This window comes from Corvus kubaryi, unplaced genomic scaffold (genome assembly GCF_017639235.1).
Source record: "Corvus kubaryi isolate FWS band 111438036 unplaced genomic scaffold, C.kubaryi_AGA036_p1.0 37357, whole genome shotgun sequence".
In the NCBI taxonomy this organism is placed as follows: domain Eukaryota; kingdom Metazoa; phylum Chordata; class Aves; order Passeriformes; family Corvidae; genus Corvus; species Corvus kubaryi.
The window spans coordinates 15,648,398-15,668,312 of NW_024581117.1; the positions used below are offsets into that span (position 1 = coordinate 15,648,398).

General features: G+C 39.8%; 1 protein-coding gene across 3 annotated transcripts in view; it reads right to left on the reverse strand.

Moving 5' to 3' along the window:
* The window catches only part of HERC4 (HECT and RLD domain containing E3 ubiquitin protein ligase 4), a 29,640-nt gene extending 9,832 nt beyond the window's left edge, over positions 1-19,808 (reverse strand). For 2 of the 3 annotated variants that reach the window (XM_042033411.1, XM_042033409.1), the window contains exons 1-16: positions 19,699-19,805; positions 18,756-18,903; positions 17,261-17,549; positions 14,333-14,492; positions 13,225-13,301; positions 10,930-11,151; positions 9,340-9,431; positions 7,988-8,118; positions 7,146-7,306; positions 6,728-6,804; positions 4,578-4,702; positions 3,990-4,049; positions 3,384-3,495; positions 2,863-3,052; positions 1,662-1,834; positions 575-691 (exon numbers count right to left, since the gene is read on the reverse strand). In XM_042033411.1, coding sequence (XP_041889345.1) covers positions 575-691; positions 1,662-1,834; positions 2,863-3,052; positions 3,384-3,495; positions 3,990-4,049; positions 4,578-4,702; positions 6,728-6,804; positions 7,146-7,306; positions 7,988-8,118; positions 9,340-9,431; positions 10,930-11,151; positions 13,225-13,301; positions 14,333-14,492; positions 17,261-17,486 — 1,923 coding nt within the window. In that variant the 5' untranslated portion in view covers positions 17,487-17,549; positions 18,756-18,903; positions 19,699-19,805. Of the gene's footprint in view, positions 1-574; positions 692-1,661; positions 1,835-2,862; positions 3,053-3,383; positions 3,496-3,989; positions 4,050-4,577; positions 4,703-6,727; positions 6,805-7,145; positions 7,307-7,987; positions 8,119-9,339; positions 9,432-10,929; positions 11,152-13,224; positions 13,302-14,332; positions 14,493-17,260; positions 17,550-18,755; positions 18,904-19,698 lie in introns of all 3 variants that reach the window. The other variant, XM_042033410.1, reaches the window with a different exon arrangement.
* Positions 19,809-19,915: the final 107 nt, after the last annotated feature.

Here is a 19,915-nt window from a genome sequence, read left to right on the forward strand (position 1 = left end):
AACCTATCCAACTCACTAATTCTCTGCACAGCCATTAATTTACTCCCACTTATCACTCTTCTGTTTACAGATCAGGAATTAATTATCTCAGCTGTGGTTGCTAAACTCAAAGTAGAAAATTCCATCAGTTATCTGCCCCTGTAACTCCCTACTACGCTTCCTTACTCATTAGTCAAGACAGCTGCAGCTTTTGCATTGCCTGGACCAGTCTTATACAGCAATTCAGATTACTCTGGATGTTTTCCTTTTGTGGATTATTACATTCCTAACTTTTTTGACATGGCAAGTCTCCAGTGACAGCATCCTAAACCACTTTTCAACTGACAGGTTCAAATATTGAGCAACGTCAGTCCTAAGAATGACACCCTAGAAGAAACACACCTTCTTAACAATTCTTCCTTAGCCACAGTACCTGACATGAGTCTGTTCAGCATTGGTCATCTGTGAAAGGTATTTTTATGAAAAAAAGTGCCCATATTTAGAGAATCTATGGATTTCTTCAAAGGGCTAAAACAAACACAAAACATGGGAGGAAAACACCCACAAAAACCCAAATAAAATCAACACAACTTACCATTCCCAGTACCTGCTGCTGAAACCAGTTGGCATAGTCATTTCTGATATCTATCAAATCTTGTATCTCATGAATGTAAAATCTGTCATACTGTATAACTTGTCCTCTTTCATTTACCTAAGGAAATGCAATTTATTTTTTATTAGCTTTCAAAGGGATATTTTCCATGTTTTTCAAGCATTTGATACATCAGCCACAGATACCCGCTACTAAAAAAATTCTAGAAAAACAACAGTGCCTACGAGAAAGCAAAAAACAATGTTAAAGACATGGATACATGGATTATTCAAAATCCCATCAAAGATTCAAGGAAAATACAATTAACTGCACACACAGTATCACATAACAGGGCTGCCACTTTGGAACAGCATATGATCTCACAGGAAAACAGTGATGATACACATGTTCATGTATACAATGGAATAAATACTTGTTCCTGTATTTGCACAGGTTTAAGAGCTATGATTCAATAACTCTAGTCTTAACTATAGTATGAAAACTATTACACATGTGAGCAGAGGAACAGTTTCCATTTAAAAACACTAAGCTTAAAAAAAGAGAGACATGGAAAAATAACTTTATACACAGGCTTGTCTCTACAGTATCACTTTAATCCAGAAGCATCCACATTTTCCTAATACACACTTCTTTTCCCAAGGGCTGCTAAGCACTGCTGACTGTCAAAGCAGCAAGATAGTCACAGAGATCCTGCCTTTATAACCTTTATAATCCAAGCCTACTCTTCACAAATATCTCTCACATCCCCCTCCAAACCACCAGATATTCAATCTCCAAAATATCCCAGATCTGTCACTCTGCTTTTCCCTGTCACCTTAATCCGTACCCTCACAGATGCAAATGACAGGTCACTCTGTGTTCCCAAAAAATAGTTAATTCCATCACCATGTCAGATTGGAATCCAGAATCCCAATGATTTATAGGTCCAGATGGAACAACTACAAATATTTCTGTAGATGCAATTCTGATCTTTAAAACCCATCAGTAACTTAGCTTCTACCAAGTACCCAGCACAGAGATGCTGACAAAGCCAAGCAGCCAAGGAACTTTAGAAAAGACACAAACGTACTCTGTGCAGTATTTCCAGAACTCTGAAGGCTGTGTGTAGGAAATTGGTAAGTATTCTTCTGTCAGCAGGTGGAAGGCCCATCTTGCACAACTTCAAAAGGTGCACTACGACATCCTTGTAGAGTTCCACTATCTTGAGGAACAAGGGAGGTTCAAGTAGAGACCACCAATTTTCTGTCAACACATGGTGAACACAAATTTAGTACTTGCCACTGCAGCACTACGTTATGTTATCCTCTTAACTAAGAAACATGTTTGGCTAGAAAGCACAATCGCCAGTTATTAAAGACTCTGAAAAAAAAGTTGTAACACAACAAATGCTCTATTTTTACACATCAAATCTTTAAGTCTCTTGAAGTCTGTTCATCCAGACTAAATGACAGTACCACAAAATAACATTTGACAAAAATACATGTCTCAAAACCTGAAATCTTAAGCAAACAGTCATGAGAGCAATAGAAAACAATGGAAAAAGATCTGGAGTTCAAAAAACTATCAGTGTGCTTTTCTTTATAGCAGACAAGCTCTTTACTCTCACCAAAACTACTGAAAAAACACAAGAGACAGGTTACAAGGCAAAACATAACTCAGGAAGATGCAAGTACCTTCTCAAAAAGAATCCAATTAAAGGTGAAATATTCTGAAAACAATTCTTTAAGCGGAATTTCAGGTGACAGGAATCACAATAAGAAGATGTAAGGAAGTAGAGTTAAAAAAACAGAGCTATTCTCAGCCACATTTTTGAAGACCACATCTTGGCACCGGTGAGAAAAGATCAACTGCCTCAGAAGCTCAGAACAGGTGCTGTAGTCACAACCAAGACAATTTAACATCTGCTTTGCAACACTTCTGTAAATTGCTTAGAGCTTGTTAGCTGTCTGACCACATAATTTTCACTTTAAAGCGCAAAGACACATATCAATTACACTGAACTACACAGTTTAATTCCTCCCAAATGGAATCAGTCCAAAAACTACAATACCAGATGAATTCACAGGGATGGCCTGTTAACTCACCCTGAAGCAACACAGTAAGTGTTTTCTTACACCAAGCAATGTTAAGCCTTAACTTTCTCACTGGGGAATTGTACAAAACTGTAAACACACAGCAGGTGCTGCCGAGACCAAGTCTTCACTGATGGAATTTCTCTACGTTTTCATCTGGAGATCCTTAGTTTTAACAGTAAATACTCAGTTTCTTACCAAGAACTTTCAGAGGAGCTTTTTCTAGGTTCAGAATAGCTGCTCCAAAAGGAATAGCTAACGTTGTGAAATTGTTTTCATCACTCATCAGTGGGCACTCTGGTAGAGTGAGATACAGCCTCAAAGCTTCAACATCTGGTAAGGAGCTGGTCAACTTGGGAATAAGGTTCTTTTCCAAACTAGCTGCCACCTACAGCACATCAGAAAATTCTGTTTATTTTAATGCAATTGAGATTTTAAATAAATGCCTACGTACATGAAAACTAATCTAGAAAACAATAATTAAGAGCTTCAGTGAAGACTACTATACATTTAAAAAATTACAGTAAATATTAAAATAGAATATACTGATGTGTTACCTAATTGTCACAACAAAATACAGTTTCACACATTTGCAGTCCATATATTACTGAGTAAAGAAATCTATTTATAGGGTTGGACCAAGCATAACAGTAGTAGTATTTCTGCAGAGCTGTAACACAAAGATAATCCCAAACTTAAGGAAAATACGCAGCACAAACCTGTTGTGATATGTGAGTATGCTCAGGCTGTATGAGTTTGTGAAAGAGTAGTCTAGCAGCATTCATATCAACCCCTGAGAATCTAGTGCTGGTTTTGTAATGATCATCATTGCTGCAGGAAAAAAAAAAACCAAACAGAAAGACTGAATCCTGTATTCTCAGCAACTCAAGATTTCCCCTTGCCCCATGAATTTTAGACCTACTGACCAAGGACTTAAAATACATCAGACTTCTGTGTTTTATATGGCCTTAGAAACAACTGGAAAAAATCTTCTCTAACTGCAAGAAAATAATGCAAAAAGACTAGGATGTAAAACAGCCCATGCAATGAATTCCCCTTGAATTATAAACAACCTGTGGCTGACAAATGTAATGAGCTTTGCTGGCTGACGTGGCAGCAGCAAAGACAGGCAGGAGCCATTCTGCATTGGGGCAGCTGACAAAACACAGGGCAGGAAAGGAGCAGGAGTTTAAACTGTGGGCAGTAGAGCACCAGTGAGACAAGAAAACCCTGGGAAGGTGTCCCAGCTGACACAAGGGACACCAGGAAGGCGGCTACCATTAATGCTGTCCACAGGAACACTTGTTAAAAACCTGCCCACTTACCTCAATGCCAAAAAGCTCCCATTCAGGCACCCAGCTGAGGAGAACGTTCCATCAATTTCACTGAAATTGTTCACATTAAATGTTATATTTGGTTTTCCTTTTACAAATTAGCATTTGCGATAAAAAAGCCTGTATTTAATCCGTAACAAATTACATTGTACAAAGGAAGGGACTCTGACTCAAATGTGACTAAACAATACTAGATAAAACCTTCATTCAAAACTCAATGCTGAAGACAGCTCGAATCACAGCCAGTCTTGCAACTTAATTGCTTTGCATCCTCTTTTATTAAAATAGAAGCAATAATCTTTGAGTTGTTCTCATATTCCTTTACATGTATTGCTAATTTTCAATGTGCAATTAGATACTTAATTTAATCTTGTATAGTCATCTCAACTGAAGCAGAGATGACACAGTCTCAAGGATCTAAACTACTCAACAAGGGCAACAATGAAAGCACAGCAAGAGCTCTGCACGTCACAAAATCAGTAATTAAAAATAGCTCTGCTACGTATGCCCAAAGCCCCATTAACACTCAATTCAGAAGCAGAATTACCAGAGACAACTTCTTTCCCTTACATCACTTACTTAGCTATCTCTACAGGAAGTCTTCCAGATGGGAAACTCAGCAATCTTTGAATAAACATTTCATTCACAGTCCAGATCTGCTTCAAAAGGTCAGGATACCTAAAATCATCTGGTGGCACCATGTTCTAAAAAATTTTAAAGAAAGCGTAAAGAATCAGGCACACAAAATTGATTTCCAGAACAATCAGCCCTCTAGTTGAGCTGTCTTAGCTGACAATTTGCCTACCCCGACTATTGCTGTGAAATACTCTGTGTTCTAACAGTTCTGCATTCACCATGAAAGCAGAGCATACACTAAAACCATCTCCATTAAGTGTTAATTCACACACCTCGCCTATGGCCAACACCTTAAACATTACTTGTCTCTATGATGAACACTAACCAAGCTTTAGATGTGAGCAGCAAGCACCTCCTCTCCAGCCACTAGGAGCCGCTTAGCTCACTGCCAAGCTCTGAGCACACAGAAAAGGAGCCATTCAATTTTTTAGACAGATGTTCTTCCACCCCACTTCCATCAAGCTCCTCTGAGAATGAATTATGCTTCTGTGAACATGCCCTGCATCATCAGAGGAGCTGCATTTGGAAGTGCTGCTCATATAAAATGAATTCCACTAAAAGCTGTAATAGTAAAGAAGAGGAGAACCAAGATCATTGTTTTGAGTAGGAGCATTGGTTCAAAAAGAGATAGCAAATAGCACCAAAAATAAGATTAAATCGGTGAAAGAAAACATTCCTCCTGAGGGTGCCATCTGACAACACTGAGCTGACTCAGTATGACAGTGACTGTCTGCTGCCAAAAATCAGCACTTCTGATCCCATCCTACAGCATCAGGACGAGGAACACTTTTGCCATTTCCCTTGTGTCCAGCCAAAGAAAACAACTCAGGGAACTGAGCTGCCCAAAAACTGATTTGAGAAAACAGATTTTGGCCGGGCCCCCTTAACTGGCAGGGACACATAACCCCCAGGGGTACAGTACACACAGAACTTTGGAATAATTCAATACAAATTACCAAACTAAAGAGTACTAAAAGGGATATTTTTGCAGCATCAATGTTCATCTATTGCTAGTACTTTTTGTACAGAACAAGCCACAATAACTGCATTCAGTCTCCAGTTCACCTCAATTAGTAAGTCAGAAACCACTCCAGTAATTAGGAAAATTGCACATAAGAAAGTTCTTAAGGATGTTTTAATAGACAAGTTTTGAGCCTATATTATAAGCCATTTTCCAGTTTACACCTGCTAAGCAAGTTTCTCTCAAATACAGCAATGGTTAAAACTCTGTCAGAATTTAGAAAAAAGAACCCAACAAAACAATCCTAGAAAAACTGCTTGAGTCCGTACCACCAGAACAGGCTCTGAGCACAGAGCACTGCTGGAAGTGTGACCTGTACTCACTTTTTCCTGACAAACGTGTCCCCACTAAAATCCATTTTCCCTTGTGTCCAAATTAGTTTTCACCCTATACACTCAACTCTTGATGCTTCATTAATCCCCATGGTTTAATATCTGCTGAGCTGTACTGGAAACAGTCCCATGAATCTTCATCTTGTTTTTATCTCCCAACTCACCCTTCAATAGCATTTTCTTTCCATCACACTTCCACACTGCCATTTTTACTGTAAAGTCCTTCTAGACTTCTTTACGTAGCATTTAAACAGATGAATTCTTGTTATTCTAACACTTAAGCTTTAAGACTAGTATAAAACTGTGACATAACAAACTACGTAATTTTTAGCAAAAAGCTCCATTTGTTTCCTTACCACTGTGGCATGTTAAAATGACTACAGAGCAGAAGACATCAAGGCTGCTGCTGTCATGAGCTATGAGGAGGACTGGGCAAGGAGTGAAGTTCTCAAATATTCAATCAATTCTTCCCTTATGACATGAAAAGAAGTGCATTCATCCATCAAGAAAAAAGCTGATGCCAAAAAGTCTCAAGAGCTTCCTGACAGCTAACACTCACCAACTGGATCCAAGTCCTCCAACTGTTACCATAACTTAGTGCCTTTTGCTTCCACACTGCTCCAACAAACTTTACAATACAGTCACATGCACCTTCAACATCAAAATCCTTTAAAATGCATCAAAACCCCTAAAATCTAACTTTGACAAGCTTTGGAACCAAATTATACTTAATTTGTTACCTGTGGATAAAAGTAGTGTGCAAAACTTTGGTCCCCACCAGAGAAAATTCTCTTTACACAGTAGCACTCCTCATTGTCTGCAACAGGAATAAAAAACAGGCCACCATGAAAATGTGAAATTGAAAAATTACTAAGATGCTGCGATCAACACTCAGTTACAAAAAGGTTCCCTTGTTGCAGAATCTCGATACAATAGTTAAGACCGTCTTTCCCTGAGGTAAGTTCTAGGTCTAGTGCGACCAGAGGCCCTAACCCAGCAGCACAGGCATGTAACTCCTACACCACGAAAACAGAGCACAGTGGAATCAAAGTGTTTGGAAAAAGTGATTTTGGCCCATATTTAGTTTAAATCTCAAGAATTCTAAGCTACTATAAAGGAACAGGTAACCACAAAGTAAATACACCAGATGCTGCTTACCTGTGCTCATTGGGCATTGAGTACTATAGGGAATCCAGTTTCCTTTCACTGTGAAGGGACTTTTCCTGTTACTGGTGGTCCCAGTACCTAATTGCCCATTACCTCCGAGTCCAAAAGAATAAATTCTTCCAGAAGAAGGGACGAATGCAGTGGTGTGCTGCCTAGGGCAAACAGAATTCAGTAACGCAAACCTAATCACTGGAACATGCTTTGTGCAGGCCTGTCCAGGAATTGTGCCAAACAATGCATTAAAGGTCCTGTCGGACCCAATGCTCCACTGCTCTACTGGCAATGCACTGCCACTGGCAATATTCCACTTATACTCCAGTAGGCAATCCTCCATTTTTATGGAAAAATTCCCAGAATGGAGCTGCCAGTGCTTAGCCCCTGTCTGACCTTCAGAGCGTATCAGAAACGAATGTCTAGAGACTGCCTGCATCTCCTTTCCCTTATCCCACTCAACTCTGGATGTTCCCTCTCCTTTCGCAGGCCTGTGAAGAACCAGTTAGGAATTTGTGTAAACTATTTTGTACTTTCCCAAACACACTTGTTCTTCAATATGAAATGAAATGACAGCAACAAACACTTTCACACTTCATACTATTGCTCACACTGCCAGTTTAGAAAATCAGAACCTCTCAAATATATAACTTCCTTTGGTTCTTCTATGAATGCTTTTGAAATCCCAAAAATATCTCTAGCTATCTTTTGTTAGGGGTCATCTTGTCTTCCCTGACCACAAAGGGTAAGAAACCCCCTGCTTCATACTGCAATAGATATGAAGTTTTATACAAAACAAATTATCTGTAAGATTCACAGTGTTAGCACAGAATAGACCTTACCTGCCACAGGTGATTTGCGTGACAACACTTCCCATAAGCTCAAAAACTTTCCTTGGATTTATCTCATGGCTGGTAGAGTTATGACCCAACTGACCATAGCCTCCAGCTCCAAATGTAAAAACCCCACCTTCCTAAACAAATAAATTTTTTAAATTAAGATGACTGTATACCTCAGAACAAGAAACTTCACAGAAATAAGGTTTTAATAAATCTTTTTCTGATGATCTTGGCATTGCAGGGAAAGGACAGAAAATATACATGGCACAACAGGGTCCTGAGACACAGAAGAGTGACAAGTTAATTGGAGTTATGAAAATGTGGCACAGCTATGAAGTATTACCTTACCTGTGTTAAATCACACTCATCTAATTTCCTTATTATCATTCAACAGGCCTGCCATTAACTTGTGTCATTTATAGATACTAATCCTCACTTTTCCTCTTTTCCAGTTTTCTTGATGAACTTCACCAGTATACATACTCACACTACTAAAAAGTATACTTTGGCTTTGAAACTCTGAATACAAATTATAAAGTGATTAGCAAACAAGAAGCTGCCCTGCTCAGCAGATGATACACCGTATGACTGAAACAGCCTTTGAAAGCATAAGAAACCAGAAAATTTCAACGTTGTTGTAAGGCAAGTAATTTTTTTAAGTGTTCTTGATTAATCAAGAAATTAACCAAAACCTTCAATGTTTTAATCAGAAACATTTGCAGAAGTTATACACCTTACCTTACAACAACTCCGAAACTTGCCATTTTCAGATGCTTTGAAAATGTAAATCTGTTTCTTTCAACTCTGCTCTGCATCAGCTTGGTCCTCAGCTGGAAATTCATCACTAAAATTGCAGCATCCGCTGAGAAAACCCAACAGCCTCAGTCACTGAGTCAGGATAGCAAACAGTGCCAGGTTTTCCTGAACTTCAGAAGGACTTGGGGAATGCTCACACATAAACACAGTACTGCCTACAAAAGGTGTACCAGCCCCTGGCTCTGCAAGGGACAATGCAGCCATACATATGGGTGACAATCTGTACAAACACTCACAGTACATTCAGCATCTCAACCGAGCCCATCAGCTTTAAAGCAAGTTTGAAGTTAACTTCTATGCATGAAAAAGGAAAATAAGCATTTAGAATGCAAGATTTCTTGTATTTGGTAATTTTTTTCAAATATTTAACCACTCTTCCAATCTTTCCTCAACTTAATCCCATAAATTTAGAAGAAATTTTATTTAGAATTCAGTTTATTATTTTCTGTTCAGGTAGCATCATCTCCTGAAAACATAAAAAAAATTGGAGCATAAACATATGCATATCTAAACATAAACATATCTTTTAAGTCCTGTACCTTCGTAAGGGCAGCAGTATGATCTTCTCCACAACATATATGAACAACCTTCTGACTTCTCAGGGACTTCAGCAGCGTAGGAACATACCTGTCTGTAAGGTTTAATAAAGAATAAAAAAAGGTCACTTATTTTGACAATAAAAATCAAAACCAAATAGTTTTGCTCATTTATTCTAATTTGGTTCTAATCAAGCAAGCACTTTAAATTTCTTACCATAACGCAATCCCTTTGACTGAGTTTATGGATCTTGGAGATGGAAGTGTTACTACAGGAAAAACAGCGACTACTACCCTGAAAAAACTTTGTAGCCCATGGTCTCACTTTCACTAGCACAGGATCATATGTCAATACAGAGATCACTAAATACAAACAGTACATTAGACCTGGCACTGGCCATGAGAAAAGAAGAAAAAAACCAAACAAAACAAAACATTGTTTTTGTTTATGTGCTTCAGGTTTTTGTGTCAGTTGGTCTTCTTTGGAAAGTCTATTGATGCACAGAGTAATTTATATATTACTAACTGCATAACAGAATGGAGCACTGAACAAACAGGAAGCAAAACTAACTTCCCTCCATCACTACAACGCGTCAACTTTGAACAAAGGCAATTTTTTTAAATGTTAGTGCTAATGTCTTAAAACCCGTCAGGCATGCTAACGTCTGCAAGAAACCCTGTGAAGACATTAAAAAGGGATTTTACTGAGAAGTGATGCTACATAAAAGCCTGGGGTTACACACATTCCAAAGAATATGCAGAAGCAACTGAAGTCTCCCGTGATTTCTGAAAAATACTTGCAATTTTCTTATTACATGAATGCGACAATTTTTAAGGCATTCGGATGTGCATTTTATTTACAACACATTTTTCCTATTTTAAATGGTTGACAACAATGAACCAGTAAGAAAATCTGAACTCATGAAACCATCTACAAATTATCCATTACTAAACTGTGTATTACAGGAGCCTGACAGCAAAAACTGCCATCTTGGAGCCCTGTGAGCAGATACTATGCATGTAACACAATACAAACAACAAAGAAACAACTTTCTGTCTAACCTAACCACGTGCTAAAAATCATTGAGGGCCATCCCCCTAGCAGAGGAAGTTTCAGAAATGTTAGCCAAAAATTTTGAATGATTATCAAAAGTGGCCTGCGAAAGAAATGTAAAAGTAATTGGCAGTAAAAAATGAAGATGGCTTAAATGTGACTACTACGGACAACCAATTAGTTTTGATAAATTACTGCTTTTGCCAAGCAATTTCATCCACACAAAATTCAGTTCAATCCGTAACTACTGCACAGTATTTTAATTCAATCCCATTAAGTCACAGGAAGATGTAGAACAGGGAAAGAAAACAAGTCAAGCAGACAAGGATCTCAACATAACACTGTCAGAATTCTCACTACAAAACAGCTGAGGAAAACACCTCTGTGTCTTCTTCATGCAATCTCACGTGGCACTGGCACACTCCAACAGTACCAAACAAGGGTTGTTCTGTCTGCTCCTTTCCTAGGAATACTGCTCTCTTTGGATTCACAACCCAATGCCTTCAGCATGAAACTGTCCTGAAGCAATGCTTACTTACCATTATCATCATTAAGACCCAGCTGCCCAAATTTGTTGCGTCCCCATCCAAAGATGGCTCCAGAAAGAGTTAGTACAAAACTATGAGCTCCTCCTGCAGCAATCTGTGCAAAAGGGATTCCCAGCAGAGATTTAATCATTTGTGGTGAGGTTTGTTTCTTATACTCATAACCTAAGCCCAGCTGGCCATATTTGTTTTGTCCCCAGGAAAACACTTCACTTCCTGTTTGAAGGAAAAAATACACAACCAAGAAATAAAATTAATATAGTTTAATAAAACAATGTTTATCCACTGTAAGAAAAACTTAAGGTTAGACCACTACTCTTCATATATTTTTGAGTTTGAAAATGCATACAAATTGCTGACTTCTCAAGCTAAGCATTCTTGTGTAATTTGCAGGCATTCAACTCAAACATTTAATCAGACTGGAAGTATTTAAATTGCATTCACCATCCCCCCCCCCCCCACCCTCCCAAAACTGCTCTTAACATTCCTGTCAACTGCGTTTGCTTATTACAAAACAAGACACTGCTCCATGGGAAGTTCCACTACTGCACAGATGTTTATGCAGGGATCTGCCAAAGTTGCACCCTGAACATGCAAAATTTTCCCATTACCAATCAAAAGCCTCATCTAAGATTTTCTAAGGTAAGATACTTAATTTTTACACACAGTTTAAGAGACATATTTTAAAATACTGTCTTCATTATACGATAATGAAGCACAAGGTTTATAATGTCTTTCAACGCCTTATAAAGAAAAAAACAAAAAAAGAATGACAATCAAAGACCTATTTATGTTAAGACTGCTTCCAAAACAAAATACTCTCTTGAACAACCAGTGTTTTGCCAAGGTATTTACTATCCTAAAGATTAACACCCAAACACAAAATAATTTACTTTTGCTGACATGGTATGTTTTCAAGAGCTATGTTACCTTCAAAATGCTTCCTATGTCTCTCCCATCTCCACCTTACCAATGACAGTTTTATCAAGATGGGAAAACAATGAAACCCATCCTCCGGAGTACTGGTATCTCAGATTTTATTTATTTATATGAACAACTAAACCCAGAAAACCCGACAGTGCATGTCAAGAACAGAAACTGAGCTGCAAATCCATGAACTGGCAAGAAAATAGTGATGCTGTACTTGAAGCCTGTAACTATTTAAAACACTGAGTGAATTTTAAATCACAAATTCCTATGACATTCTTGCACCTTTGACCAACAGAACACTTAACAACACAACTCTGCTACTCCCCACATTCTACTGCTGATTTTAACTCAGGCAAAGGGTTACTTGTGAAGCTCTGCCTGCCTGCCCTGAAAACAAAGGCATTTCTTTGGGTTATAATGGTAATTACACCTGGGCATGGCAATTACATAATGGCATGGAAAACACCCAATATGAGGCCATGAAGAGTCACATACACAATCCACGCACACATAATCAGTATAAACTACTGTATTTAAAGAAAAAAAAAATATCAGTCTGCATACAATGAACACCTACCTCCCCACAGTTACTTGCTTCATATTTTAATCATACATTATTAAGAAACACTGACAAACTACAATCTTTCTGGAATTTTTGTTTAGAGTAAGTTTCCATTAACCCTTTTCAGCAGCCACTTTGTCCAAGTGGAAGTTTTGGCCACAACTCTCCTATATCATGATAAGACAAGCAAACAGCAAATTTAAACTCATGTTCATTTCCGGAGAGCTGCACTAACCAGACATGCAGCACAAGTGAGGCCAACTAAGTGTGGGGTCACAGCCCCAGCAGAAATTTGAAGAGATATTTAAACTTCCAAAAGGTGGCTAATACATGACACAGCATTTTAACTATGGAAGCACCAAAGAACAGAGGCTTTGCCATAGTAAAGCAGACAAGGAAGTCATTCCTGCAAGCCTCAGTAACTTGAGGTCACAGGTTAAAACAGACAAGGGACAGAGCAGCGTGCCAGCAGGATGAGAAAGATACAGGACCAAGAAAAAGAAACAAAATAAAAAGGAAGTTACATGAAAGCCAGATGATAGAATTTGAGAAAAACCCCACACATCCCTCCTCAAAGAAATAAAAGCACAACTCAACATCCATTTGTACGTTTGTTTTTCAAACTCAAGCTTCCATCATTAAGTTACAGTGCTCCTACCAACCTGAAATCCCACCTGTGTTAAGTGGCAGCATGTTTTATAAACACATTGCTTTTTAAAAAAAGATAAAATAAATGTTGAAAACTTTTTAATTCCCTGGTAAGAAATTACACAAAACTTAAGAAGAATTTGGCTTACCTTTTGATAGTGCTAGCGAGTGATAATAACCACAAGCAACTTGAACAATTTGGATCTCTGATAAGCTTTTAATATTTCTATTGGGGTAAGAAAACAGAGAAAGAATTAAGCTATCAGATCATGGTATGAAATAAAGGGTAATATACAAAATGTGAATCCTTTTCACTGAAGTATATTAAACATCCTAACTTTAATTAGCCACTATTTAATAAAACCTGAAGTCAAAACTGCTTCTTTTCTATAACTTTTAAGGTCAGGTTCTGCCTTATTTTCAAATAGATAAAGTCTGTAAAAGACCATAATGAAGAATTAGGGAGGTTCATGTGCTGGGAAGGCGATCTCACACAGCTGAATGGAGGAACGAACACAGAATGCAAGAATAAACTGATTCTTTCTAGTTTCCAAAATTTCAGTTTACAGAGCTAATACACAGTGCACAATACTATAAAGAAGTTGCAAATACACCCACATGTACATTAAAACTAATAACGCTTTAAACTTTGGATGAGGAAAAAAGTTTCTAAAGGACCTGTGGGCTTTTAGATTTGATGCAGAAATAACATCTTGAATATCGTAGCCATGAATTACTAAGGTTCCAAAGAATTGTTACGTTTGTGTGTGGACTTCAGGTAGCTGGAATGCTTAAGGCATTCTGAAAACAAGCACATGACCCTGCCCAACATTAATTTTTTTAACTAGAAGGTGTATTATTTGATGACAGTTGAAAAGCTTTAGGGTAAAAACTGAAGTACAAAGATCAGACAGCAAATGTACCTTCTTCAAATTGAAAGTTTAACACTACTTCTCCTTAACTTCTCTTAAATGGCATTCATACTCTTAAAATACCGATCCTACTTTTCCAAAGTAAGTCTCATTCTTAGTGGAAGACTATTAAAAAAAAACCAAACAAAAACACCCCAAAAAGCAACAAATCAAACCAAACACACGTGTAACACATTTCTCACATAAGATGACTTTTTGAGAAACTGTCTACACACAGCATTCAAGTGTCATAGCTAATATACATTTTCTATATTTATATGGTTTACCAATGTGATTTAAGCACATTATTAAACAAAAAGGCAACTTATTATGTACTATTTTTAACCTGGGCACTCTGATGCATTCCTCTGTTCCAGGCAAGCCAAGCTGTCCATCAGTAGCCAGACCCCAAGCATATACCTGACCTTTGTCATTTAATGCAAGAGTGTGGGCTTCTCCACATGATACAGCTACAATATTTTGGGCATCCAGTGCACCAACGTGCTCTAAAAAAATAAATAAATAAAATAAGTTGTTAAAAAAAAAAAAAGCTACTAAACAAGCTAGGGTTGTTCCAAACAGTTTTACACAGTACTAAGACATCAACTGAAGTGATGTTCAACTGAGCCCATTAAGTTCTGCTGAAACACATTTTATTTAAAATTATGAACATTCAATTTTAGGAGAAATATGTTAAATTTGACACCCCAAAGTAACCAAATAATGACTGTGTCTGGACCAATATACAGAAGTGCACAAAACCTGCAGCTTGATCATAATGGATCCTTCTAATCTTGCTATCTGAAAATGTGCAGGAACTCAATTAACAGTAAGGTCAAATAGATTACTGTCAAATGACTACACGTGTAGACATTATGTAAGAGGAAAACATTCCACCACAGCAAATTAAATTCACCTATTCATTATTAAGAAAAAGCCTGCAAAACAAGGCAGGGCAAATTACAGACTGAAACTACTGATTTTGCAATCAGCTATACAACATCTTCTTTATAATGTAAAATACTGTAGAAACAGATCCTAAAGAGTAACTTTTCTAGACATACAGTGCATGCCTCTGAAAAGCACACACTAACATATCTGTGATTTTTTTTTTTTCCAGTAGCCTGCACCAATACCCTTGGAAACACTCAAACTCTGGTTCTGGACTTATGATTTGTGATCAGAAGTGTAACGTTTCCATTTCAGCAATAAGTAAAGCTGAGAAATACCATCAGCACCTGTCATTAAGGTTGGAATTTTTAGTAGTTCCCTTAAATAAGGGACTGCTTGAACATTTTACTCCCAGTTTTTAAACACAAATTCTATTCCAGCCTAAGAATGGCACAGTACTGAAAAAGCCTGTGTATCGTCAATGTTACGGGCTCTCTAAACACAGCCTAGCACAGCCCAAGTCAACTTCAAAACAGTAGCTAACATTATCTGCAGCATGACAGGCACTCAGCTTCCAAAATAAACCAACACAGGCAGCAGATATAAGTTCTTTTTATTACATACAGCTGGTCTGACTAAAGAGGTTACCACCCCAATTCACTCATCAGAGCCTCCCACAGCTCTGCCAGTAGGAGAGGTCATGGAAGCACTCTCCAGTTGGGGCACCAGCACACAGATTAGCTCAGGCAATCTTCCCCAGCTGCTGAACCAGCCAGTCTGACTCTGCCTAATATGGATTAAGGAACATTCATGTAGTCCCTATGGCAAGCAGAGCTCTAGGAGGCAGAAAGAGGAAAGGCAGTGGGGACACAGAGGTAGAAAAGACACACAGTCAACAACAAAATTATCTTCAGTAAACAGAAATACATTCAAAAGAGAGCATCCACCCATCTGTAAAGATACCAAGCCTCTTTAGACTGTGCAAGTGAGTTATCCCAATGCTCCGACTTCATATGACAACACTCAGCAGTATTATCAGTAACCTCTAGGTGAAATGGAAATTACAGAGGAAATTACAATGCTCATGTGTCTGAGCATGTTAAAGAAAAAATTATAGCAGGTCGACTATATATGAAAGGTCATACAAATTAAAAGTCAGATATTTTCATTGTAACCTTTAGATTTAAAAGACAATTCAGCATAATTTTCGAAGTCAGCAACAAGTAGTCAGAGTAAGTTTAACATGCCGAATTTCTCTTCACATTCAGGAAGCAGATGTTTGCACAGGATTAAAGTTTCAGTTTATCAGTTTAATATCCACATACTGATTTCCAATAGAAGTCTAAATTAGTTTTAAAAAGCTACATCTCAAAAAAAAAAAAAAAAAAAAAAAAAATATATCTTTAACTGGCACCAAAACCAAAACTGAGTAAAGGAGAACTACTAAAATACCAAATGACACCTCATTTCCATTTGAAAAATTTGTGGCAAATATTGAGCCAAGCAAGTTGTAAAACTGCTCTAGGAGTGATTAGAATGAAGTCTTAGTAAGCCTTTCCAGTTTGTTACATTCTGCTGTAAGCAGTGTGAGCAGCACTCTTCCCTGGCTCTCAGCAGCACCAGCTATGACTCACATGCAAGCTCTGAAGGGAGCCCATGTGCACACTCCTCTGCAGTCCCTGCAAGATGTTTACCCACTTCTGCTCCAGAACCGCACTAGGAAGGAGCAGAAACACACACAGAACATAGGTGGGAAGAAGAAAAAGCCCAGAGAAGCGTTACACAGCGTCCTTTAGGCTTCTCCAAATCCTCTCCCCGTAGCACTGCATATGCTCATAAGTCTTTTATCAAAAGTTTTATTTTTAGCTCTTACAAAAACAGAACATTGCTTTAATCAGACCTGCTGTACATCACATATTAGACAACTAAAAACACACTGCATGTTTCTCAACTGTGATATGCCAAATACTCATTTCCACCATTTTCCAACAGCCAAACCCATACATAAAAGGACAGTGCTAATCCATGCATTGCAGCAGGTCAACTCCCCTTGAGATTAAAAGCAGGCACCGAGTCTCCCACGGCCTTAGGCAAAGTGATTCCATGCTTGAAATAAAAAATAGTGGCACTGTCCAGCTGCACAGCAGGCAAAAATATGGAGGGACTGCCATGTTTCACAGCTGGTTGTTTCCAACTGTCACAAGAACCCATCCAAGCAAAGCAATGCTTTTCCAGTCAAAAATATGTCCATTCTTGGAAGAGCTACTGTGCATGAATTTGGCACATGCACGGACACTGGCAATCTTGACTTTGATGAAGCACAATAAGACGAAAGCCACACACACCACCGCACAGAATCTCCACAATTCACTTCTAAACTTACCAGGTCTTTTCCTGGCTTTTTCGTGTCCTAGTTGTCCTAGATCGTTGCATCCACACGTATAAACAGTCCCATCATCCAGGACAAAAACAGTATGTCTCAGTCCACATCCTACATCTCTGACCCTTTTATTTAGGAAAAAGTCACTTTTTCTGGGTTCTAAAACAATCTCTTCATCAATTCCACCCAATCCAAGCTGTCCAAAAGATGCATTGCCCCAGCACAACATGTTTACACTTCTTTTTATCAGAGATCTTCCAACTTCACTTTCTAGAATATTCCTTCTGCGTAGCTGTTAAGAAAAAAGGAAAATGCACATCTTTAGTATTGTCCTCAACATTTACATTCTTTTCTATACAGCATGTAATCCATGAGCTCACTTTCTCTATACCAATGTATTAAAACCCTGAACAATTTTTTAAGAGCATGATTTGCTTTCTTGGACACGATTTGCGCTAACTCTGCAGGGAAATGCGTTCTTTCCCATTTCATATACAACTTTTAAGATGTGCAGCTCCCTGGTTTGATAAAACTTTGTTTCAAAAACTTAAAATATCATTCTTTGTACAACTTCTTTAATCGCTAATCCAAATTTATACAAACTTGCAGTTGCAACCAATTCCAGCCAGTGGAAATGACCTCAACTATCTTCCAAGGAAATAGCACAGGCTACTTTCTTTATTTGAGGAGCTGCATGACTCCAGCAAGCACTGTGTAGTGCCTCAAGATCATCAAGAAAAACACTTGACTCATAGCTTGGAAAAAATTGGTCAGCTCTGATCAATCCAGTTATGCAATAGCAAGTACAATATGCTGTGTCAGTCCTTACATTTAGACAACTATGAGTCAACTGAACTTACAATTTAAAAGAAAATAAATAGCTGAAACTCAAGTCCACAATCTTGCACTGCATTCAACACCAGCTACAGCTTCAGTTACTCTGCAGTAACAGGAGGCCACACACACCAACTCCCCCAGCAAGCCCACACCCCTAATCCCTAAATTACAATTACCGGTATATGTGCTGACAGACTCTGTACCTTTTTGGAAAGGATTCAAAGCTAAAGCTACCATTCTCTTTCATTTGCAGTAGTGCATACAGCTAAGAATTCTCGACAATGTTTTCACTACTACTTATACTACATTTCCATGATAGTAAGTTTCCCTGTATTTTCACAGCAGTTTAAAAGTCAGTGTAAACCAAATTACTATAAATTTTCATCTGTGACCATTATTTAGAAGACATTCTGCAGGGTCATAACATGTATAAACTACCTAAATCCCAAACTGCTCAAAGAAGCAAGCCAACACTTAACATCTAAGTGTTACATACATCAAAGGGCAGAATTCTTGCCAGCACAACGGGATAAGCTACTTTCTCTGCATAAGTCAAAACGCAGTAAACAAGACACTTATTTTTGTGACTGCATAAAAAACCCCAAACGCAACACCAAACCAAAACAGCCAAAAAACTTAAAATACATTGCATTCTGTTTACCTATCTCAGGAGGTGAGGCATGATCAAATACTTCCCTAGCTATATCCTACCACATTCAGAAGGGGACATCAAAACAAAGACGTCTTCAGTTAAGACATAGCTATGCAACAGCACATGTCACACATCTGTAGCAGTGACTTGCTTCAACCTGCAACACAAGAAGTTAGAAAAGATGCATGATTATAGTTCTTTGCGATTTCTGTAGTCAAGATTTATCTCCATCTCCAGCAGGAAAAAAAAAAAAGAAAAGTTCTCCTTTCTATTGAACTGTATAAGTGTTTCCACGGAAGGCGGGGTTGTTTTGTTCTGTATCATTTAAGAGTCAGTAGCCCAAGTGCTGAACTTTGATCTCAAATCACGGCACTCTTTCACCCCTGTGTGTGGGTGGTCATGAGAGCCAACTCGCGCCGTCAGCGGCTGGATACTCCCGCGCGTGACGTCGGGAGCGGCCCGGTGCCGACAGCCACCACGGACGGGGGGAAAGCACCGCACTCGCCCTGCGCCGCCGGGGAGCGCGGGGCGGCGGTAGGGAAGCGCCTGGACACTTCGCGCAGGCTGTGGCCGCCGTCTGAGCGCTGACGCGCGCTCAGGCCGTGCCCCGTGAAGGGACTCCGCCCGCCCCAGCGCTCGCCGCGGCTCGGCTCCCCGGGCCCGCCGCGCTGAGATGCGGAGGGAGCGGCGGGCGCGGCCCGGCGGCGGAGACGGGCGGCGGCCGGACCCCTCCGTGCCCCGCAGCTGCTCAGCGGCGCCGCCCAGCCCAGTCCCAACTGCCCCGGCCCGCCCGCACCTGCCCCACGGCACCGCCGCCCGGCCCGCCCCGCTCCTCCGGCCGAGTCCTGCCGCGGGGCGCCACAGCCCGAGTGCGGCCCCGGCCGCTTTTTCGTCCGCCCGGCGGGGCCCGAGGGCGGCACCGTCCGGCTCCGCTAAGGCCCGCGGGACTCACCGGTGGTAGCGAAGCGCTCCGCTCCGCTCCCCTCCGCAGCCTGCCCACCGCAGGCGCTCGCCGGCCACCGCCGGGGCGTGAGCAGCGTGAGCAGCCCCGGGCGCGGTGACAGGGCCCGGCCGCCGCTGCCGCGCAGGCGCCGGCTCGGCGGGCGGGACCGCAGCGCCCGCTCCACCGCCCGCCTCCCGCCGGCCCGGTCTCGTGGTCAGGGGCGGGG